The sequence below is a fragment of the Tasmannia lanceolata genome, unplaced genomic scaffold (genome assembly GCF_043159265.1).
Source record: "Tasmannia lanceolata isolate RefF3 unplaced genomic scaffold, GAP_Taslan_0.1 ptg000013l, whole genome shotgun sequence".
NCBI lineage: Eukaryota > Viridiplantae > Streptophyta > Magnoliopsida > Canellales > Winteraceae > Tasmannia > Tasmannia lanceolata.
The window spans coordinates 16628779-16654708 of NW_027518690.1; the positions used below are offsets into that span (position 1 = coordinate 16628779).

The following is a 25930-nucleotide window of genomic DNA, read 5'->3' on the forward strand; positions in this document are numbered from 1 at the left end:
AAGGCTACTGATATTGGCACTACTATGTTTTAATAAGCGTAGCCTGTCTTTTCTTTTTAATTGCTATGATTTAGCCGACTCTTTGAATTAATTCCTAACACGTGCACGGCACATGTGCACACTCTTTTGGGCACTTTTAAATGTATTGCTTGGAATGTTAGAGTTTGCTAGCTATGGTCCAAACATGACTTGCCTCTGTCCAGCAAAGGTGTCTACATCTAACCCAGCTTGCAAATATGTCAGCTTCTGTCCTCCCACATGCCTATGGTTGTTCTACAAGAATTTCTTTTTATGAAACCACTTGGGCCAAGTTTTGGAAGAAGATTATCGAAAATAGACAGCTCTCAAATGCAGAGTCAATCGATATCAATCAGGTTGGGGAGTCCAGTAACCAAGCAATGCATTGGATCCACATGTAGTAACCACCCAATATAGATAGGCTGGTTTTTTACCTCACTAGAAAAAAATCAATGCAAACAATTAATTACAGTGGGTTGTTCCTCTTTTACTAGAATTGAACTAAATTTTATTTGCTGAAGAGTAATAATACACTTGTGTGTGTCCCATGTAAGCGCTTGCTAGTAAGAATAGAGTCACAAAAGAACTCGGTTTTTGATTCAGAGATTGACCTTGCTAGAGGACCATTCTTTGGGTCATACTTCAAAAAAACTGGGGTGTTTCTAGCAATTTTCACAACATTTGAGTATTTGAAAATGGAGGTGCATTTTTCAGCTAAAATTTGGGGTTTTTTCATGGGTATTCCTTCTACCAACTAAAAGGGTGCACAAAAGTGGATTGAAATCTGACATCATAGTACATCTAAACAAGCTACAAAAATGAATTAAATGCTAGGATCCAAATCCAATAAATAAAAATCCAGTTCTTAAAAATAGTATGGATAGAGTTGGTTACCTTGACAGTGCAAATGAAAAATTGGCTTCCGTTGGTGTTGGGTCCCGCATTCGCCGTACTAGAACTCCGGGCCCCACATGAGCCACTGTAAAAATTCAGCAGTTCAGGATCAAATGCATTACGTAAACTGATACAGAAATAGGTGAATATGATAGAGATTAACTTACGCTTGAAGTTCTCATCTTTAAATGTACGGCCACATATACTTATACCACCGGTTCCCTGAAATCATAAAGAATATTCGCAGATTATTAAGAGATGGATCTCGATGTTTGTTTATCGCCACGCATTCACTGAACTGTCAAGACATGGAGTTGTAGTTGGAACCTTAGTTAAAAAAGGAACAGAAGGGAAGGTCTCATAGGTTTCAGTCATGAGATTAGTGACTAATGTCAAATCAAAATGCATTTTTGGCTCCTCAATTTTCTGTGAAGTATTCTCAGTGTAATCAGAGGCTAACTATTATCAAATGATAAAAACACAATAAGGGAATATCAGCAAAACCATGTTCTAATAATTGCACAGACCTAGCTTGTCTTTTCTTTTTTAATTGACTTGTGAAAGCCTTTTTGGGAATTGTAATGACCTTTGACAGCTCTTTAAATAATAAAACACAAGATGGGTTAGTGCAAATATCAAAACATGGTTGTGCTGATATCATTTCCCAATCATAAACATATCCATTAAGGACTAGTACGCATGTTGTCATTGTTGTGTATTCATCCTCTTTGTTTGCTCTTCATTCTGATAGAGCCAACACAAGATCTGGCAAACGTGCAAAGTATACTAAACAAAGCCATATTGGTCATGTTGTTTGGGAGCAAGCCAGTGATGTCATAAGAGCAAAAGGAGTGTGGATTTTCATCAATTCTCTTTGTTTCTAGAAGAATCTGACATGGGTGCAGCAAAAGTTTTAGATAACAACGGTTTTAGGCCCAGGGATGCTTGTCTATCCTAGCAACCACCTTGAGTTTTGTATTTTCTTGAGCAAATGATTTGGCACAAGTACCAGAACACTGAGACACATCTAATGACTTTGGCATTTAACTTTTCAAAATTAAAAGATTGGCAAGCATTAACTGAATTGTCAGGACACAGAGTTGTATTACTTGGTGTCAGTCATGAGATTAGTAACTAATGCCAAATGAAAATGCATTCAGGACTCGTGTATTTTCTGTGAAGTATTCTCAGTGTAAACAGAGGCTAACTACTATCATATGTTAAGGCAAAATCATAAAACATATTCATTAAGAAATAGCATTTATGGTGTGCAACCATCATCTTTGTTTGCTCTCCATTCCGATAAAGCCAATACCAGATCTGGTAAATGTATAAAGGATACTAAACAAAGCTACCTTAGTTATGTTATTTGGGAGCAAGCAAGTGAAGCCAAAAGAGCAAAAGTCTTTCTGTTAGTGAAGAAAGAAACAAAAGGGAGTGGATTTTCATGAGTTCTGTGTGTTTCTAGAAGAACCTGACATGGTGCAGCAACAGTTTTAGATACCAATCTCAATCATGTTTCTAGAAGAACCTGACATGGGTGCATCAACAGTTTTAGATACCAGCAGTTTTAAGCCAGGGGATGCTTGTCAAGTGGTAGAAACCACCTTGCGTTTTGTATTTTCTTGAGCAAATGACTTGGCACAAGAACCAGAACACTGAAATACATTTAATGACTTTAACATTTCAAAATTGAAATATAGAGTAAAATCTGAGAGGATAACATGATATAAAGAAATTGTTGCCCATTTATGCCTTCGTTTACGGTAAAACTATTTATACCTTTTTTAAAGTAATGATTTTATCACGAAATCTATACCAGTTATCATAAAGAAAGCCAATGTATTTTAGAATAATTCTCAATAGTCCCTCACCAATCCTTGAACCCCATACATTAAGGCTAGAAACTCCCAATCTTGTCAATAAATTTTAATAAACAATTACATAATAATCATCATTCAAAAAAAAAAAGACAATTACATTATAATCCCAACCTATCAGATTTATAATTAAGGACAAATTTGTTTGAAAATGTTTGTTTACACTGCCTACCACTTTGCATGTGACTGACCATTTATCACTGGATGATCTGGATCGTCCATTTGGTGGGCCCTACCATGGATGGTCCATGTTACAAAAATGACAATGATCAAACCATCCGATCAGCTGGATCAATGGTCTACAAACATAAAATTAAAAACAAACAGAGTCAATGGAAGAGGTATATCGATTGACATTTCGGATTGTCTAAACTCTAAACAGAGTGAGTTGTGTATTGTACCATACTACCATCAGTGGTAGCGAACCCACCATATGGATGGTTCAGATCATCCAAACTTAGAAACAAGCACTGTAGGGCTGCTCTTCTTTTTGGCTGAGGGATTCAGAATTAGAATTACCCAACTATTCTTTGAAGAGTCACTCCCTGGGTTATGGACAAGGACCCAAGTGTAACCTTGATCTCAACGGATAAATCTTCAGCTACTAATGGATGGAAAGTGGTGGGCACCAATCCCCGACAAAAAGTCGTTCTATACTAATGTCCACAAGCCTCTTAGGTTATCTTTTAGCAAAATTGATTAATTAGATTATAATGCATGTGTGACATGCAATTAGTGAAGATTTTAATCATGTTCGGACTAAGATTGAATAATACTATAAAGTTCCACTAAGCATATTGATGGGGACCATCATAGGACTCATATTTTAATTTTTAGGTATATTTTAGGTGCCCTTTAAGCCCCTTAAGTTATAGGAAGGGTATCATGGTCTTTTCCCACCAATATCACTGGTTTCTTTCAGTTATGAGGATTTTAAATAGGCTCCACAAATGTATTACGGAAATTTCAAGTGGGACGAAAGTTTTTGAGTCATTAGAGAGTATTTTAGTCCAAAAGTGTTGGGTTTTTGTTTATGGTTTTATATATTTCTATTTCTCTTCTTCTTTTTATATATTGTAAGCCTCATAGAACTTTTCTTTTATCCATGATAGAATCAATAAATGAAAATGATGGTTCTTTGCTACTTTGCAAAATTGTGGGTGTGAAGCCTTCATCCAAAGGTGTGATGCCTTGATCATTCATAAGGTGCGAAGCCTCGAGATTGCTAGTGTGATTCTAGCATAATTTTCGTCATCTTTGGTGAGATGCCAAGAAAACTCTTGGCGTGATTCCAAGAGATAAGTATCTTGTTTTTTCAGTAGTTGAAATCAATATTTTCTCCTATTTTATCTCTTCTTTTCCTAGTTTCCTCTACAAAGACAATCTGTCCGGGAACCAAAAATATTCTTTCTCCTTGCCAAAAAACCCTCAAAACTCTAATTTTTCTTTTTGTTTTACCCATCCTATTTCAACCTAAATCCAGTGTCCCTTAATCTTGCCTAAAACCCTTGCATGTACCTTCCTAGCATACGTTCGCACCATTCAAAATCTATCATAAACCTAGTAGAAATATTTTCCAATTTAATCACAAATTTTAGGACCAGAACCCTAATTTTTACCATCCTTTTCACCCTTATTTTCAAATATATTTTCCCAGATTCTTAAATCATACATGTTTCCCAATATCTTTGACACTCAAACGCCTTCAAGAACGAGCGATAAACTCTTCAATTCATGGTTAAAATCAGCAGAAATAACCCCTTCCATAGATTCATCCTCCATTAGTTTGCTATCAGAGCGAAGTACTGGTCCTTCATTCGATCGTGTCAATATTATATGGAATGCGGTACGGAAACGAGTACAGGGTACGATGGTAGCCCGGTACACAATACAATGAGGGTAGCCTAAGTTGGTTCACAAATTGGAGCCGTGGGTCGATTTGGAGTGCAAATTCGGGTCGCTCTGGTTCTCTCTCTCTCTCGATCTCTCTCTCTCTCTCTCTCTCTCTCTCTCTCTATATATATATATATATATATATATAGAGAGAGAGAGAGAGGAAAAGGATTGTACGCTCGAGCGTACCAAGCTTATGGTACGCTCAAGTGCCCAATCACATTGGTCCCACATTTTTTGTGGTGAACCAAAGCATTCATTTGCAAGGCCCTATCATAGATAGGGTGTGTACCAAAAATCAGCACCATTGAATCATCCTAGCCCCTCCAAAAGTGGAGGGCAAAAATGGGCATATTTGTGGACAAACAGTGTCTGTCCATTTTGACCTCCACAAATGGATGGGTTAGGATAATCCTATGGAGCTGATTTTTGGTACACACCCCATCTATGTAAGGGCCTTTCAAATGAATGCTTTGGATCATCCTAACAAAGTGGGCCCACATGTGATTGGGCACTTGAGCGTACCATAAGCTTGGTACACTCGAGCGTACAATCCTTTTCCTCATATATATATATATATATATATATATATATATATATATATATATATATAATTCGTATAATTTTACATGAATGTCATTCAATAGAACTGTTGGTCTACGTGAGAGAGAGAGAGAGAGAGAGACAAAGAGATGGAGAAGGGAGGCGTGAATAGGAGAGGACGAATTAGTTCTCCCCCCCCCCCCCCAACACACACGATTTCAATATATATATATATATATATATATATATATATATATATATATATTGTGATATACTATATAATGACAACAATAACCTTATTGCTTCTGACACTCTCCCTCAAGCTGGAATGTAAATATCGTACATTCCAAGCTTGTTACAAGAATCCTTCAATTTTACACACCCTAATGGTTTGGTAAACATGTCTAAAAGTTGATCTGCAGATCGAGTGAACACTGTATAAATTTCACCACTCTGAATTCGATGACGAATGAAGTGACCTCAATATGCCCGGTTCGCTAATGGAATACCAGATTTATTGCAATACGAATTGAAGCCCTATTATCACAATACAATTGTGCTGGAAATGTCGATGAGAATCCAATCTCTGATAAGGAGCGAAGCTAGATTAGCTCCCCACTCGTATAGGACATAGCCCTATACTCAGCCTCGGCACTCGACTTAGAAACAACATCTTGCTTTTTACTTCTTCATGACACCAAATCAAGGAAGTAGGATTCTTCCCTAAGAGCCTTCGATTCCCGCTTTCAATTCCCGCTTTAGATTCCCGCTCTGGCAACCTTGAGCAGGATTTTTCCCTGAGAGCATAGTTATAAATTTCGTTTTGTTTCGTCCGAAATGGACGAAACATTTCGTTTTGGAACGAAAACGAAACGAAATCTGCAAAATTTCGTTTCGTCCGAAATTTCGGTCATTTCGTTCGAAATTGACCGAAATTCCGGATTTCGGACGAAATGGACGAAATTTTGAATTTGGTCCGAAATTCAAAATAACGGCTAGTTTGACTGGATTTTGTGGAATTTACGACAATGCCTCTGGAACGGTTCTTTTTGGTTTTTGACCATTTTAACCTCAAAATGTGACCGTTTATAGCTGTTGGGAGGGTATTTTAGTCATTTTTAAATGCACAATCAAATAAAAACTCTATAAATAGCCTTTTCCCTATCTTCTAATCCTCCACCTTCACATAAGTGATTTTCTTTCTTTCTCTCATTTCTCTACTTTCACTTACATTATCTATTCTATTAAATTTCCTACAAGTCTACCCTCTTCTTCAACTCAATCCAAGTCTATTTTGGAGCAAAGGGAAGGCATACATTCAACTTACCACTACAAGAAGTCAAGAACTATTTCCAAAGGCTTATTTCAAGTGAGTGAAGGCTAATTTTTTCTTCTTCTCTTCAACTCAAGTTCAACCTCAAGGTTCTCTTTATTTCTTTCAATTTCCTTTCTTTTATTTTTTACTTCATTTGTCCCCTTCTACTTCATTTTTTTGTAATTTGTTTCAATTTTCTTTCTTCTAATTCATTTTTCCCCTTCTTCTACTTCATTTCAAAATGAGTGGGTCGGGCTCGGGACTTTCTGCAGGAGCATCCTCTATTGGTTCGGCACCCGCTAGATCGAATGACCCGGCATGGTCTTACGGTACATTGGTTCCAGGTCAAAAAAATAAAGTAACTTGCATATTCTGTGGCAAAGTCATATCGGGTGGAGGTATAACCCGCTTGAAAGAACATTTAGCGGTTGTTCCTGGTGAAGTAGCATCATGCAAAAAAGTGACTGAAGATGTAAAATATCGAATGAAGCAACTTTTAGATGCAAAGAAAAAAGAAAGGGCTAGGATGAGCCTATCCAAAGCAGAGGTTGAGGTTTTTATGGCACACCAGACGAAGAAGAAGAGCAGGATGAAGAAGACATTGGCACACAATTGCCTCAAGTCTCTCAACGAAGAGGTAAGGAAGTTCTTGTAGGACCGAGTGGTACAAAAAGGAAGAAGAAGAGAATCACAGGAGGGATCAGGAATTTCTTTGCACCACGAACAACTCCTGAAGCCCAGCCAAGCATTAAAAGTGCTTTGGCTACTAAAGAAACAATAGATAGAGCAGACATGGCGGTTGGCATGCTTTGCTACGATGCCAATCTCCCTTTCAACGTTGCTAATTCACCTTTCTGGCAACCTATGTTTGATGTTGTGAATGCCGTGGGTTCGGGTTATAAGGCACCTACTTATCATGCTTTAAGGGGTCCCATTTTGAAGAATACAGTGGATGAGGTAAACAACTACTTGGAGGAGATTAAGATGTCATGGAGATACACTGGCTGTAGCATTATGGCAGATGGATGGACAGACACCAAACAACGTTCCCTAATCAACTTTTTGGTGTACTGCCCTAAAGGAGTCATATTCCTCAAATCCGTTGATGCGTCTGGCATAGTGAAGAATGCCGATGAATTATACAATATCTTTGCAAAGATTGTCGGAGAGGTGAATCCGGAATATGTGATGCAATTTGTAACTGACAGTGAGCCAAGTTACAAAGCTGCTGGGAAAAGACTAGAAGCCGCGTTTGGTACATTCTTCTGGACTCCGTGCGCAGCTCATTGCTTAGATCTCATCTTGGAGCATCTGTGCAAACCGACTGTATTTCCTCACATAGCAGCCACAATTGAGAGGGCTCGGACGATTACAAAGTTCATCTACAACCATGGAAGCTTCTTGAATTTGATGAGGAAGAAGTTCACAGGTGGGAAGGAGTTGTGCCACCCTGCTGCAACCAGATTTGCTACAAATTTCATTAGCATACAAAGTCTGGTGTTGAATCGGAAAGCACTTCAGCAGATGTTTGTGTCTGATGAGTATAGTTCTAGTAGATTTGTCCAACACCCACTGAGTGAAGGGGTAGTTAGTACTGTGTTGGATAAATCTTTTTGGGACCAATGCAAGTACATTCAAAACATCAGCGAGCCTTTAGTAAGAGTGCTGTGTTAGGTAGATCGGCAGGACAAACCGGCGATGGGTTACCTATATGAGGCCATGGATAAGGCCAAAGAGAACATCAAGGAGAGGTTGAAGAGAAAATCATATTACAATCCCATCAGGAGGATCATCGACCAAAGATGGGATAGGCAACTCCACAATCCCCTCCATGCAGCAGGATATTTTCTTAACCCTGCTCTCTTTTTCACTCCTACCTTCTCTAGGCACAGTGAAGTAACCAGAGGCTTGTTGGCATGCATCACTCAAATGGTACCTGATGAAGGTACACAAGACCTCATCACCAATCAGATTGAGGATTATCGAGAGGCTAAGGGTATGTTTGGAATGAAGCTTGCAATCCGCAACCGAACGAAGTTGGGACCAGGTATATTTGAGTTGTTTGTTTAATTAAGTATAATTCATTTTAACTTTCAGTTTCTCAACAAATAATGTTTTATTATTTGTTACTTTCCAGTTGCATGGTGGAAACAATTTGGAGGTGACGTGGAAGAATTACAGACCTTTGTGATCAGAATCCTCAGTCAGACCTGCAGTGCGACTGGGTGTGAAAGGGATTGGAGCACCTTCGAACACATTCACTCTGCAAAGAGAAATAGGTTGGAGCACCAGAGATTAGATGACTTGGTGTTTGTCCATTACAATCTTAAGTTTCAAGAAAGGTATACAACGTAATATAATGTTTTCAACTCTAACCTCATCACTTTAAGCTTTTAAGTTTAACCTTTGACATTAAACTTAATGTTTTTCTTTTCAGGGACTTGTTGAGGAAATCATCTACCACTAGTGACCCTTTGAGCATAGACCATCTGGATGTCATGATGGATTGGGTTGCAGAAGAAGAAGATGTCATATTCACGCCGAAAGACATTGGGTGGGAAAGTCTTGAAGCACCTACTGCTGTGGTTGGGGCCGGGGACGACGACGACGACTTTCTCATGCCTCTTGAAGAAGATGTCCCTACTGGTGGTCCAGACGGCGGCGACGGCGACGACGACGACGAAGAAGACATTGAGTATGATCATCTGGGTTATGATGACTGAGAGTTGTTGCTACTAGCTATTGTCTATGTTTCACTTTCATGTATCTCTTTTTTTCTTTTTTTTTCTATGTATCAGACTATCAGTTGGACTTGTGCAAGACTTTATATGTTTAAGTAATGAATATGCCTTTTAGGACACATATTTTGGACTATTTATTAGTTTTTCATCTTTTTCTATTGATTTTATATTTTTTTGAATTTTTCTCATATTTTTTAATATATTTTTTGTGTGAACGAAAAATTCGACCGAAATGCACCGAAATGACAAAAATCCCACCGAAATTTCATTTCGGTGGCCAAAACGAAATGGCGACCGAAACGGAATTTACAACTAAGCCTGGGAGCCTTCGATTCCCGCTTTCGATTCCCGCTCTTGGCAACCTTGCACCAAATTACCTCCTACAAACGTGCAATATCCAGTAATTGATCTTCTGTCCGCAGGAGATCGCGCCCAGTCTGCATCAATGAATTCTTCTACCTTTTCATGTCCATATTTTCTAAAACAAAAAGCCTTTACCTAGAGTACCCTTCAAATATTTAATGATCTGAATGATAGCTGCCGGGTGGGAAGTACGTAGAGAACTCATTGTTAAAGTATAAAAGAATAAATTATGCCTTTTCCATCAGCTTAATCTTTTGGAGTAATAATTGGTTGTTTCACATGGTATCAGCTCAAAGGTCCTGAGTTCAAACCTCCTAGATGTCAAAAATCCACATGCATGCAATGGTCAACCCACAAGTGGGGCCACATGTGCCACGTGTAGGCCAACCCAAAGAAAGAGGGGCCACACGTGAGGGGGAGTGTTACAGTATAAAAGAATAAATAGCGCCTTTCTCCATAAGCTTAAGCTTTTGGAGCAACTGGTTGTTTCACACCCATAAAGCGACTAACCATACCCACTGCAAATAAAATATCTGGTTGGGTGACAGTCGGATTGATCAACTTACCAACCAGTCTTCTGTATCAACCAGGATCATTCAGCAACTCACCCTGATCAGGAAAAAGTTTAACATCTGGATCCATAAGAGTAGCTGGAGGTTTCACCCCATTGATCCAGTCTCTTCTAAAATGTCTAACACATATTTTCTTTGTGACAAAGAAAGGCCATGACGTGAGCATGCTACCTCAATACCAAGGAAATATTTGAGTTGACCGAAAGCTTTAGTGGGAAATTCCCCTTGGAGAAAGGATTTCAAATTTTGTATCCTAGATCTGTCATCTCCTGTAATTACAATGTCATCGACATACACTATCAGAAGGATATATCCAGCTGCAGACTTGTGACTGAACACGGAATGATTGGCGGCACACTACTTCAACCCAAAATGCAAAACCGCAGTACTAAACCTTCCAAACCAAGCCCTCGGTGATTGCTTCAGACCATAAATCACCTTTTGAAGACGGCATACTGAGGAGCACATCCCTCCTGAGCAACATACCCAGCAACATACCCAGGAGGTTGCTCCATATAAACTTCCTCAAAAAGATCACCGTGGAGGAAGGCATTCTTTACATCAAGCTGCGGAGGCCATCCACGATTAATAACTAGAGAGATCAATACCCGTACTGAAGAAATTTTGACGGCAGGAGAAAATATCTCCTGATAGTCGACGCCAAATGTTTGAGCGTACCCTTTAGCAACAAGGCGAGCTTTGAGACGCTCTACATTTGGATGATACTATGACAAAGACCCAATGACACCTAACAGATCGTGCTCCAGAAGTGAGAGGAACCAACTGCGTCATTTTATTTGAGGGAAGTGTAGACATCTTTGCATCCATGGCAGCCCGCCACCCAGGATGATTTAGAGCGTTTGTAACTAATTTAGGCAAAGTAACCGAAGACATGCTATGAACAAATGAACAAAAAGATGGTTAAAGATGCTCATAAGAAACAAACTTTTAAATGGGATGTGCAACAGTACGAGATCAAGTACGGGTTGCAATGGGTGAATCTCGAGTAGGAGAGCAAATATCTGAAGGAGGACAATCTGACTGCAAAACAGGATCAGTTGGCTGAGATGGTGCCTCATTCGTAGGAGTGGGCGGAGATGTTGTCTCATTCGTAGGAAAAACAACCTTTCGATATCCCCGAGTATAAGTTTGCACTTCAGACTCAGTAGTTTTCCCTGTAGGACCTGTTGCGGCGTCAGGGACAGCTATAGATATAGGTAGAGGAGGCAAAGGAGGACCCATCATGATAGGAACTGGCATACTGGGTATGTCAACGGATAAAGGAGAAGAATCAGTCGAATACGGTTGGTCCTCAAAAAATGTGACATCTGCAAAGACAAATATGGACTATAAACACTTCAACCTTTTTGGATACGAGAGTAACCTACAAAGATACACTTCTCTGCCCGAGGCTCCAACTTGTCAAGACCAAGAGACAAATTCTGAACAAAGCACGTACAACCAAAGACACGTGGCACTAATGGAAACAGATGTCCTAAAGGATACATGACGAAAAAAATGGTATTTTCCCATATAAAATAGAGGAAGGAAGACGGTTCCCTGGGTAGCATGCTGTAAGAGCTGCATCTCCCCAATGAATCTTAGGAACTTTCATCTGAAACATAATGGTGCGAGTCATATCAAGTAGGTAGTGAATTTTCCTTTCAGCAATACCATTCTGTTGCGACGTATATGCATATGACAGCTGATGAATAATACCACGAGATGCAAGAAAATCATGAACTCCATTATCCACAGAGAAATATTCCTTAGCATTATCAGTGCGTAAACAATTAATGGAACATTTAAACTGGTTAACCACTTCAAAATAAAAATTATGAAAGGCATTAAAGACTTGAGATCGATTTTTAAGTAAAAACAACCAAGTGGCACGAGAATAATCACCAATAAATATGATAAAATATTTAAAGCCATTTAATGAAGTAGTTCTAGAAGGACCCCAAACATCAGAATGTATAAGTTCAAAAGGACGAGACACTCGACTACTGATTCGAGAAGGGAAGGACACACGATGGTATTTTCCCAACTCACATGACTCGCAATGAAAAGACGGAACCGAATCTAAAACAAAAAGAAGTTTTCCTAAGCATGTCAGCAGGTGGGTGTCCAAAACGACAATACCACTGATAGGCATCAACTGAAGTGCGAAGTACGACACCAGCTCCGGTATGCTCAAGGTAATAGAGACAATCTCACGACCCAAGCCAATCCTTGTCCCAGTCTTCATGCCCTGAAAAACACAATAGGAAGAAAAAAAAAGGAAAAAAGAACAATTTAGAGATTTAGTTAATTGGCTAGCAGATAACAAGTTAAAAGGAAAAGATGGGATATAAAGAATAGAAGACAATTAAAGAACCGTTGAGGTGGAGACTACACTCATCTCAGATACAGGGGATATAGTTCCATCAGCTAAAGTAACAGTACGAGGGCCCATAGAAGGAAATTAAAAGAAATGACTGGAAGGAAGAGAGAATGTTAGGATCATGGTTTAAAGTTTCGACCAAAATCCGAAATTTCGGGTTTCAGTCGAGAACGAAATCGAAATCAATAATAGTTGAAATCGTCGTTTATTTCGGCCGAAATTTCGTCCGAAATTGAAGGGATTTCACCCAAAAAATCTGGATTTTGATAATTATTTAATCCCAAAATTTCAGCTGAAATTTCGATAATTTTGGTCTAAATTTTATAGGAGATAAAATAGACGTAATTTTATTTTGTAGGATTTTGGCCGAAATTTCAAAATTTCAGCTAGAATTTCGGTTTCGAAGAGGACTGAAACGCATTCCAAAACTGAAATTTGAAACCTTGGTTAGGATTACCTGCAATATGATGGGATGCTCCTGAATCAATGAGCTATGATCCAAAAGAAGTACCAAAGAGAAAACATGAGGGGCTACCTTTATGTGCAAACATGGCAGCTGGCTGCTTCCCTTTGTCCCTAAGATGCACAAGTTCATCATATTCTCCAAGAGGGACTACCATGGTGTCAGGAGTCACAGATGGAGCAGCATAGGAGGAAAAACTATCAGAATCGGCAGCAGAAGCACTCGCAGGAAGCTCAGAATGTAAATCATAGCAATACTCAACACTATGTCCATCCATACGACAGTGAGTACAATAACTAGACCCACGTCCACAACCTCCACCATCTCGGCCTCCCCCTAACTCACGGCCACAACCACGAACAGGTCTAAAACAACCACTACCACATCCACGATCAGTCCCAGCATATGTCAAATGAGCAGACCCATCCACCATAGGGTCACTATGCCGAACTACTCTCATAAGTTGAACCTAAGAGAAGACATCTGCAAGGGTGGGAATCGAACTAGAACTGACGATTTGTTCTCGGAGTTGGAGATAGTCAAGCCCCAATGAATCCAGAAACCGAACAACTTGTAACTCTTCGTGATGCTTTTTAAGAACGACGGGATCAATGGTAAAGGGCAACAATAAATCATGCCCTTCACATAGCGCAAGGTAATCACTATAATGGGTTCCCACCGGCTTGTCTCCTCGCTAAAGTTTAGACCATTCTGAAAAACGATCACATATACGTGTCAAATTATCCACCCCAGAATACATCATAGCCGTCTGCTCCCAAATTTCTTTCAAAGACTGAAGGTACATCAAGGAAGTAGCAATATTGGGTTCCATACAACCCCAAAGAAAAGAGCGGATCACAGCATCATCTTCACGCCACTGATAATATGTCAAATCAGTGGTACTGGAGATGCGCACTTTTGAAAACTGATTTTCCGACATCCAAGTAAATAAGTGTAGATAGTCATTTTACACGGGGGATAATTTGTCCCATCCAGCTTTATGAAAGTCATCTGAAGGGGAGGTTCGACATGGGAATAACTAGACTGGGCAGTGTACGACACATAACGGACCTCATCAACCTTGATATCAACAGTTTTCTGAGAGGGGTGCTCCACAGATTCCATAATAAGTCACACAAACACTAAGACCACTAACAAATCGTCCAACCTCAACAAAGCACAACAACAACTCACCAACAACACCAAAGCACCACAAAGAAGCTCCAACAAATCAAACAACAATAACACACTCACCAACAACCATCACCACAACATCATCAACAAAAGTCACCATCAATCACAACAACTATCAACAACCATCAACACCAACGAACCGACAACACATGTATCAAACTAACCATCGCAAACTACCAACATCCGCGTGCGAAGGCATCAACAATCAGTTCTGGGGCAAGTAAGATGGTGAAGGAAACACTCAACATATGATGAAAAACAAAAAAGAGAATACTAACCAATGGCCCGGAACCAATCGCAAGAGAATCGAGAAGAGAGAAACGAGTTTAGATCATGAAAAAGGAGAGAAAGAGGATTGTCAACACATGTAGCAAACTAACCATCACAAACTACCAACATCCGCGTGCGAAGGCATCAACAATCAGTTCTGGGGCAAGTAAGATGGTGAAGGAAACACTCAACATATGATGAAAAACAAAAAAGAGAATACTGAGCAATGGCCCAGAACCAATCGCAAGAGAAACGAGAAGAGAGAAACAAGTTTAGATCATGAAAAAGGAGAGAGAGGATTGTTCTAAGGAAGATTTGTGTTATGGATATGATTAAAACTGAATAAGAGTCTAGAAGAGCATAGACAAAGTAGGATAGGGTTGGTATATAACAGATTAGGGTTGGGATAAGCCAAAAAGGATGGGAGTCGGCGGCTAGGGTCGGGGTTAGGGTTTGGGCAAGATGGGTGGGGCGATTGGGTTGGGGTTGGGGTTGGGTTGAGGAGGTTTTGGATGAAGGTTGGGAGGGAACAAGAATTAGGGTTAGGGTTTAATCAAAAAAGCCAAAACTAGTTGTTTATGGTTTAAGGAGAGAAAAAAAGATGAAGGTTGGTACCTTTACGGATGAAGAGGACCTTCAACCTTTCGTTCTAATACCATGTTGGTCTACATGATATAGAGAGAGAGAGAGAGAGAGAGAGAGAGAGTTAACATGAGAGACAGAAAGAGAAATGGAAAAAGAGGGAGGAGTGAATGGGAGAGAATGAATTAGTTCTCTCCCCTCCACACGATTTCAATATATATATATATATATATATATATATATATATATATATACAATGACAATATTACCCTTGTTGCTTCTATGTACTACATACATTTAATAAACAAAATAAAAAACCTAATGTATAACATTCATATTTATTCAAAATGAAAATTGTAGTTTCAATCCAACCTAAATATATAAAATTTGAAGATCTCCAAATATCACTAAATTAAGTACCAGCATATATTGCATTCTCAATCTTAACGGTGTGTTCAATTGCTCAATTCTTGCTGAAAGGAATTGGATTATCACCCCGAATCCGCGGAAAATAGCTTAAAATGACCATTTTGTTGCATGGAGACAAAAAGCGTGTATGCTACGTGTTTTCCGACTTACCCGACGTGGCAAATCTGTTTCCGCCTTTTGAAATCCGAGAAAGTTAGTCGGATTTGAGCCTTGGAAAGCGCTTATCGTGAGGCGGAAAAAAAGCGAAAAAAGCGGCGTCTACTGTTTCGAGAAAACCCTCCCAACTTCATCTTCTTCCACCATGTTCTAGCTGTACTCTACATAACTCCGTCAAAGATCAACAGGTAAATCTCCTCCCTCTATCCTTTTTCTCTCTCTTTCTATTTTTTTGGTCTTATATATGTGTTTTTCCTTCTTCTATCTTGGAAACCCTCTTTTTTCATTTTTTTTGTTGGAAACCCTAGTTTTTTTGTTCGATCTGTGTTGTAAACCATCTATTTTACATTTTTTTGTTTGACACCCTCGTTTTTGCTGTAAACCCTCTTTTTGCCATTTTTTTTTAATATTTTTGTTGGAAACCCTCGTTTTTGGGTTCGATCTATAATGAAAACCCTCTTTTTTGCCATTTCTTTTCATGGTGTTGGATCTGTGTTTGAAACCCTCTTTTGGAAGTCCTTATTATGTGTTCCAACAGTGTTGGAAACCCTCTTTTTTTTTCTCCATTTCAGTTTATTGGCTTGGATTTAAGGGTTCGGATTTAGGCATTTGGGTTTATTTGATCTGATTTATTGTCTGTGAGCAAAGTCTTTTATCTTGTTTGCTTCTCCAACAGTGGTAGTGAATGTTAAGTTTGGTTGTGGTGGTGAAGGTCTGATATGTTGGTTGAGGTATTGAATGTAGTGAATGTTATATTTGATTTTTTTCAATTCTGATGGTGAATGTAGGTGAATGTTATGAAATGGTGGCTATGTTGGTTCATATTTTGTTGTTGAGCCACTTGTTGGGGATTGAGTATTGTGGCAGTTTTTAGGGTATTGGGTGTCGTTTTTTTTCGGATCTGACTTGGCTTGGGACTTGGATCTAATTTTTTCGAATCTTATGTTTTAGGCTTTTGAATCTGGTTTGCTTTCTTTGCTTTGCAGGTGGTCACCCTCTCATTTGATTTTCATTGTCAAGAACTCTTCCATCATTTCCAAGGTAATCAATACTCACAGTTTTTTTTTTCTAGTTCTATTTAGTTAAACATATTTAGGTAGATGTGGTTGTGTTGTTTGGATGGATGGATGGTTTATGGAGGGGTTGTTTATGGAGGGATGGGTTATGGATGGATGGTTTATGGAGTGGTTGTTTATGGATGGATGGTTTGTGGAGGGATGGTATATGCATGGTTAGATGGTTTATGGAGGGAGTGTGAATGGGTGGATTGATGGTTTATGGAGGAAGTGTTTATTCTGATTGTGTTGTTTTTTATTGTGTTGATTGTGCTGTTTGTGATTGTGTTTAAGATGTCTTGTTTTTTATTGTGTTGTCTTTTCCATTGAGTTAATGACTTATTACTTAGAGTAGGATGCCTCGTCGTCCTACAAGGAGGAAGAAAGAGTTGACGCGAAGAGATGAGTTGAAGCGTAGGAAAGAGCTAATTGGGCGAGCAGTCGCACTACTAATGGTTGGTGCAGCTGCTATGTTAGTACTTTGTAAAGAGTACTATGAACAGTATCTTCTCAGAGCTCCCTATGAAAGCAATTACTTCACGTGTCGTACGTTCATTACTCATGTCATCGATTCAGATGAATATTGTCATAACTTGCTACGGATGAACGTCCGCTGCTTTCGTCAATTTGTCGAAATATTTAAACGCGCTGAAACCCTGGAAGATACAATCATTGTAAAGTGGAGGAGCAAGTTGCAATCTCCTTGCATATTGTAGCACATAATCAGAGGGCTCGGACTATTAGAGCATGTGCTAGACATTCAGGGGCAACTGTTTCTACGTATTTCAACAAAGTACTTAAGGCAATTTTGAGTATGCAAGATTTCTTCATCAAACCACTGACAGGTGAGACACCGCAGATTGAGGAGAATCCAAGGTGGATACCATATTTCAAGGATTGCATCGGTGCAATAGACGGGACACACATACGTGCTAAAGTCCAAATTGATCAAAAACCTAGCTACTTTTGCCGTAAGCATTTTGTATCTCAAAATGTTTTGGCGGTCTATGACTTTGACCTATAATTCACGTATGTCCTAGCCGGATGGGAGGGTTCGACATCCAACTCAAGAGCATTAGCGGATGCATTCACAAGGGCTGACAAGATTCCACTTATTCCAGGTACAATGTATATGACGTAGTTCCATTGTAATTAACAAGTTTCCACTAATTACTAGTTACTGATATAGAATCTATTTTTATTTGTAGGAAAGTTTTACCTCGCCGATGGCGGCTACCCTCTCTTGCAACATCTCATCACCCCGCATCGTAAGACAGCATACCACCTAAATGAGTTTGGAGGGCGGCATCCACGGACTAGTCATGAGTTGTTCAATCATAGACACTCGTCGTGTCGAAATGTTATTGAGCGCACATTTGGCGTCTTGAAGAAGCGTTTCAATATTTTTAATGAAGAACCGATGTACAATTTCAAGAAGCAGATTGACATCTTCTTAGCATGTTGTTTCATTCATAATCATATTCGGCGTTTCATGCCTAATGATTCAATGGTAGAAGCTGTGGACAACTTTCTAGCAGCACGACTCTTGGTGGAAGATGAGGACATACACGAGATCATCCTGAATCAAGGGATGATGACAAAAGAGCAGGAGAGGAAATTAGAGACACAATTACCACACAGATATGGAATGATTTCAGTAGACGTCATCGACGTTAGGGGATGATACTTTCATGTTTGTTATGTTTGTAGCTGTGTGACTATGTTATGTTGGTTCATATTTGGTTATGGTGGTTGTATCTTTGTTTTGATCTTTAGTTATGTTGGTCGTTACTTTATTTTGAACTTTTATGTTGGTTGTAACTTTGTTTTGAACTTTTATGTTGGTTATAACTTTGTTATGTTATATGGTTGTTTGACTATTTGGTTATCTTGGTTATATGACTTTTTTACTCCATATATGTGGTTTTAATCAGAATGACAACTGCTCCACAAGACAATCGGAGGAAGGGGAAGAATGTTCTATGGAATGATCAAATAGATAAGGTGCAGGTAGATACCCTCATAGTTCAAATCGCGGAGGGTTACAAAATCCCAAATGGTTTTAAAGAACCCGCTTAGGGGGCGTAACTTGCTTTATTTGTGGTAAAGAACATATTCTGTGCTGTTTTTTTCCGTTTCCTGACAACTGAATGCACATTCATGTTGTTTCTTAGCTGTTTCTTTTCTGTTTCCTAGCAACTGAATGCGCACTCCTACTGCTTTCTTAGCAGTTTCTTGTCCTTTACATTTCTTTCTACCACGTCATTTTCTTTTCTTTTTTGTTTCCTTCGCGCAACTGAACAGACCCGAAATGCAAGTAAACGGAAAATAACTATTCAGTTTTGAAATAAAAACATGACAAATGATCAAACTAATAAACTATTTTGTAGCTCCCTTTCCCTAGTCCGCCGAAGTGTTTGCTCTTGCAAAACTGGATATGCGAGTTTTTACAGCCCAGATCGACGAATTGATGGCCAGCTAGACCTTGGATGAGGCAGGTCTTGTGCTAGAAGCCGGCATCAAAGCATGCGATGATGATATTTCATCATATTTTTGTAAATTGTCTGAAGCTTTGGGTCGCCATTTTTGGCAATCCGGGTCACAAACGACCTGCGTTTGGCATCATGAGACCCCGGATCATGGGTCGGAGGGTAGGATGGCGACCCCGGTAACATTGCATCAGATTTGGTATCAGAGCAAAGGTTGGAAACATTTCATCTAGATGCAATGTACATCAAATAGTTGAATTATTGGAAGCCTTAAACACCAAATTTGAAGGGTTGTTATACCACCTAGATCATGTGGATCGTACTCGCCAACATTTTCATGCACATCCTCTACCCTTAGAGACTCCACGGGATGCAGAGTCAGGAGTTCCTGCCTGAACAATCATTTCTAACACGGTAATACCTTCTGTGGAGAGCATGAAATTAGACCACAGCCACTATCATGATACAAAGCAGGTTTCGACGGTACTTAGTTCATAAGTGTTACACAAGGATTCATAAAGCGGTCGTCATCCTTCAAAGTAGGTTCCGACAAATTTTAGTCGGTGAACATTACCTACGAATCAAAAGGGCAGCAATTGTTTTCCAACACAACTGGAAGAGACTAATCGTTTGGCATACTCAGCAAGAAGAGCTTACACGGCAACTACAACAAGAAAGGCAGATCCAAGATGATATATACTTCTGTCGATATGCATTTAACAGAGTCACCAATCTTAGTACTTGGACCTCTTGCAAAGTTTAACTATTTAATTGTGAAGGCGCGAGCGGACATCTACAGACCTAATGAATCAGGAGACGTGAGTATCTTTTTGCCTAAGCTAACGCACTATACGGAATACAACAAAAGCGCATCTGGTGATTACACTACTTCAAACTAATGACATGACTGCCCAGAGCTTGTGCATTAGAAACGACATTTTAAATTTCGGTTTCAGTCGGCATGGAAACAGAAACATTTCAATTTCAGTGGAAACCTTGAAAAATCACGGAAACGTATGCAAATGATGAAATTTTAAGATGAAACTTTGGGAAATACCAGAATAAACACAAACAAATACTTAGAAACCATCACATAAGCAAGAAAGCTATCCATAGTGGCTTACTCACATCAAACGCCTAGTGACGTGCATTGCCGCACAAGTTTGAAACAGTAAAGTCATTAAAGAAGTACAATGTAATGAAGTGTAAGAAAGTGCAATGACAAGTCTCCCCTCCAATGCCAATACCATATAGAATTACGAGGTATTATTGGTCCCATTCCGATCTGACATCACATGCATAAGTTACAATTACTTTATTGTACGATTCAATAATATTGCCTACCAAATATCATTCTCTACATTAATGAAATGAAATTCAAAATAAAATGGCGTACCAAAAAAATTCCCCTTTCGGTGCTTAGTCAGAGACTCATCATTTGTACGATACTTAGGTTTTGAAATTTGAAATTCCTACGACTCTTCACGTTGAAATAAAAAGTGGTCCCACATTTGATTCAACTATGATGGGCCCACAAAGCATGTTTACAAGATTAAAATCTTAAATGCTTTTCTATACGGTTTTCAAGGAAAAAAATTTGTGACAAAGCAAGAAAAATGTGTTTCTTTGATTTGGAGTGTTTTTTCAATTTACAGCATATTAGGGCAGGATTTGTTTTTTATTTAACTATACAAAATAAATCAAAACATCTTTCCCTTTTTTATCGTTCCGACCATTTCGGTTGAATTTTGAGAATTTCAATTGAATTTCAGAGATTTTGGGAATTTTGATCGAAACTGTGCAAGGATCAGAGCCCACAAATTATCACCCGTCATGTCAATCATCATCTTCGACGAGATCAAATCTTTCCAAGCAGGGGAGTATGATGGGGACCATCATAGGACCCATATTTAATTTTTAAGTATATTTTAGGTGACCATTTCAAAAAAAAAAAAAGTATATTTTAGGTGTTTTTTAAGTCGCTTAAATTATATGAGGGGTACCACGGTCTTTTCCCACCAATATCACTTGGTTTCTTTGAGTTATGAGAGTTTCAAATTAGCCCCACACATGTATTACGGGAATTTAAAGTGGGAAAACAGTTTTTCAGTCATTAGTAGGTATTTTAGTCCAAAAGTGTTAGGTTTTGGTTTAGGGTTTTACAATTTTGTAGTTCTCTTCTTTTTCTTATATATTGTAAGCCTTGTAGCACTTTTCTTTTATTCTTGACAGAATGAATGAATGAAAATGATTATTCTTTGCAACTTTGCAAAATTATGGGTGAGAAGCCTGCATCCTCAAGGTGCGGATCATTCCTAAGGTGCAAATCCTCAATATTGCTAGTGTGATTCTAGAATAATTTTCTTCATCTTTGGTGAGATGCCTTGGCTTGCTCCATTGTGAACTGGTGGTCACGGGTTCGAGTCACGGAAACAGCTTCTTTGCAAAGCAGGGGTAAGGCTGCGTACATCTAGCCCTCCCCAGACCCCACAATGACGGGAGCCTTGTGCACTGGGCCGCCCTTTTTTTTGTGAGATGCCAAAGCTTCTTTAGTGATATTCTAAGGAAAAATCTTGGTGGGATGCCAAGAAATGAGTATCTTGTTTTTTCATTACTTGAAATCTAGATTTTTCTCCTATTTTATCTCTTCTTATCTTGGTTTCCTCTACAAAAAAAAAAATTCTGCCCAGGAACTAGAAATATTCTTTCCCCTTGCCTAAAGCATCAAAACCCTAGTTTCTCTTTTTGCTTTACCTATCTCATCTCAGCCTAAACCCTGTGTCCCATAATCGTCCCTAAAACCCATGCATGTACATTCCCGGAATACGTCTGCAGCTTCCCGGCACATATCCCAAACCCATCCAAATCTACCCTAAACATTGTAGAAGTATTATCCAATTTAATCACAAATTTTAGATTGAAACCCTTAATTTTTACACATCCTTTTCACCCTTATTTCCAAGTATATTTTCTCATATTCTTAAATCATATAGATTTTTCAATTTTCTGATACTCAAACACCTTCAAGAACCTGCCCTAAACTTCTCAATTCGTGATTAAAATCAGCAGACATAAGCGCTTCTGTAAATCTGTCCTACATCAGTTTGGTATTAGAGCGAAATATTAATCCTTCATTTGATCGTCCTGCGTCACATACATAACCCATAGAAAAATTGAAGATGACTTGAACTAACATGAATGGACATTTGGTAATTAACATGAAAATACAAGCAAATGGTATTGCAAATATGTAAGCTACAATTCAAATAAACCGAGATGTGGAATACGATTAAAAAGAATGATAATAGTGAAAGCCAGCTGCCCAGAGTTGTAAGGGCTCATACTCGGTCGATGGCCATTTTCCTCAATCGATGGGATAAGCCATCGGTCGAGACATACGTCTATAGATCGATGGGGTGAGACATTGACAAAGGTCTGCCAATCAATTTATGTGAATAGAATTGGTCCACATAGAGACATCTAAGCATGCAATCAATATGGGTGTCACTTAATTACTACACGATGAACATTTATACTAGCACGGGGAGGCATAACTAAAAGAAACATGAAAATAGAAAAATGGCCCTAAGCATAGAAATTGGTTTGTCTCATCCTATTTCGTATGATACTTGGGTGTTTTAGCGCCCTGACAGGGGTTCTTCCTTCATAGAGAGTCGGGGAAAGTGATTTGTTGAACTTCCACAAAATAGAAGCCTATGAGTGCCTGAACTAGATGTGTATGGCCTGGCTGGGAAGTTCCTTCAGTTAGAACCGTCTGATGCTCTAACTGACGACAGCGTCTCTGTACAAGGTGATGATTTTTTTCATCACTAACAAAGGCAACCCTCTGGTAGACAGAAGAAGGTATGACCCCAATTGAGTGAAGCCATGGACGCCCCAAAAGCAGGGTGAAAGAGGCACATATGTCCAATACTTGGAAACTAGTGGGGAAGTGGATTGGACCGATGGCAATTTCTATGCTCAGGGCCCCAATCACGCTCTGGAGAGTGTTGTCACTTGCCAGAACCCCTTGGCTGGTTGGTGAGAAGTCTATAGGTCCAAATCCCAGCAAAACTGCAGTATGGAGAGAACAAACACTAAGGGCCAACCGATTATAAACGAAGACATAGGACACGCTTTCCGTGGCATTCTACGGTCAGATACAACCAGCGAATATGATCAACCCCATGGTGGAAGATCCTCATTTAAGAATGTGAATGATTTAGAAACATGCGTCCCACCATAGATAGCAAAACATCGTTGGAATCTACTAAAAATTAACTTAAACCTACCATTGTTGGAATCTACAGAAAAAGAAATACATGCATGTAAATCTCATAAACGAAGGCAAAAGAGTACATACATATCCCTTATCAAAGTCTCCTCCTTGAATCATGAAATCTTTGATAACATGATGGAATGTGGATCCCTTGTACGCAAACCCCTTGTCACCTGGTTACACGGAAATGCATTTAAGAATAGCAAGATGATACCAAATTCATTCAAACTTCAATCAATCACACAATCTAATCAACCGTTACGAGTATAAATGTTAATAAAAAAAATTTAAAAAAAAAAACAAGACCTGTACATAGCGCACAAAATTTTGCTGCTGTTTGGAGGACATCATCACCGTACAATTCCATCACAATCCTATGGGATTCGTGTGCCAAGTTTCGACACGGATATGAGGTATTTGACGTGGCAACCCCTAAAAATCTAGAAATAGTGTCACACTCATACACATACATATATATAAAGTTACTGACACTTCTAGCAATACACTTAAAAGTGTCTAAAGGAGTGTCGACACTTGTGGACATGACACGACACACGTGTCGGCAATAAATTCAAAGTGTCGGCCAAATCATAGCAAAAAACCTAATTGCATGTATTAGAATGCAAAGAACAAAAAGTCAGAGAACCTAATTGACATGTTTCAAATTCCTAGAATTACAATACCTAATTATAGTGCAATAAAAAAAAACCCACATGTCAGAAAACCATGATCTCCTACTCCCAAAACCCCAGCATTTCAAAATTCCTAAAAACCCTAGTTACAGTTTAACAGCCCTAGCATAGTATAACTCTTGTTACCACCTCCCAAAATCTTAACGATGCCAGAACCCTAATTACCAACTTCCAAGATGCAAGATTCATGAAAAAGAAAACAGTAGCATTAGAGTTCAAAACTCAGAGCATGGCAAAAGACCCCATTAACAACCGCCAAAACTTCATTAAAAAAGAATGTCCCTTGTCTCTATGAGTGTGAAGGAATTAAAATGGATTGATCACTAAAAATATTAGAATCAAAGGCGGATAGTCAAAGCCAAGCTTGAAGGCCCTGGCATGGTAAAAAAAACCCACATTACAGTCGCATTATAACGCAAAAACCCCAATAACAAATGTCTAAACCCTAGCACCGCGAAAATCCCAAATGACAGTAGCATTTAGTACAAAAACCCTCGCTATAACCCTAATTACTAACTTTCAAGATCTTAACACTGCCAACCCCCCAATAACCAACTTTCAAGATGCATGAATCACAAAAAACCATAATTGCACTAGCATTACAGTTCAAAAACAATACCAAATGCCAAAACCCCTGCATTGCCAAAACCCCAATAGCAACGGCCAAAACCCTAGCTACAAACAGCATAAACCCTAGAATTGCAAAACCCTTAATTGCAGTAGCATTATTATATGTGCCATGTAAAAACCCAAATTAACAACTGCCAAAACCACATTACAAAAACATTAATTCCCAATAACCAAAACTCTAACTAGCAACCGCGTAAATCCTCGAATTGCAAAACCCCTAATTACAGTGCATTATAATGTAAAAACCCCAAATTAACAATTGCTATCTCCCCATTGCAAAAACCCTAATCCCCAACAACCCAAAACCCTAACTACCAACAACTTAAACATTAGAATTGAATAACATCTAATTACAGTACAATTATAGTGTAAACCCCCAAATTAACAACTGCCATTACAGTGTAAGATCCCCAAATTAAAATTGCTAACCCTAATCAAAAACCTTAATCACAAACCACCAAAACGCTAACTACCAACTGCCAAACACTTCCATTGAAAAACATCTAATTACATTATCATTCTAGTGTAAAACCCCAAATTAACAACTAATAAACCCGCATTTAAAAAACCCTAATTCCCTACCTGCAATCCGGCTCGAGACGAGCTAAATCCCCAAACTCGCATTTTATGGAACATGGGAAATTGGGAAGAAGGGAAGGGCAGAAATGGAAAAAAGGAGAAAATTAGGGCTAAGGAACTTGAAATTACAACAATAACCCTCGAATGTGGAAAAATGACTAGAATACTATTGAAGCATTATTTTTCGTGCCGGGCCAAAGGAAGGAAAGTGGATGAACATAGCACACGTGTTTAATGATCAGACCGTTAATTGGAAGGAACAGAACCGATGCAGTTCGTTCCCGGTGGTCCCACTAAAAAGAATTGATCGTAGCCATTCGATGCAGTTCAATTCTGGATCTAAATTGATCCAAATACTGTTGAATGATGCTAATAGTTAGATGCAACTTAATTCTGGATGTGAATTTTTCACATGCAAAAGTCTGTTTTGAAATAGCTTTATGCGAAATTGACTAGCAAATCTCTTTAAATTTTGTTAGAGAAATGATATATCCGTCCCTTTTGATCACC

At 38.9% G+C, this 25930-nt stretch overlaps 1 protein-coding gene across 6 annotated transcripts; it reads right to left on the reverse strand.

The window, feature by feature from the left end:
• Positions 1–494: 494 nt before the first annotated feature.
• Positions 495–25530, reverse strand: LOC143890869 (photosynthetic NDH subunit of lumenal location 5, chloroplastic-like). Of its 6 annotated transcripts, XM_077395551.1 has the most exons (6): positions 24961–25417; positions 23826–24432; positions 23604–23692; positions 12362–12470; positions 1080–1134; positions 495–997 (listed from the first exon to the last, which is right to left on the reverse strand). In XM_077395551.1, the coding sequence occupies exons 2-5, from the start codon at positions 24061–24063 to the stop codon at positions 1097–1099; spliced, it is 474 nt and encodes a 157-aa protein (XP_077251666.1). In that variant the 5' UTR covers positions 24064–24432; positions 24961–25417; the 3' UTR covers positions 495–997; positions 1080–1096. The 6 variants fall into 6 exon arrangements, 4 of the variants coding, with proteins under 4 accessions (XP_077251666.1, XP_077251668.1, XP_077251665.1 ...); XR_013255267.1 differs by lacking the exons at positions 23826–24432; positions 24961–25417 and adding an exon at positions 25424–25530; XM_077395553.1 differs by having other exon boundaries at positions 12365–12470; positions 23826–25417.
• Between the last annotated feature and the right edge of the window lie 400 nt (positions 25531–25930).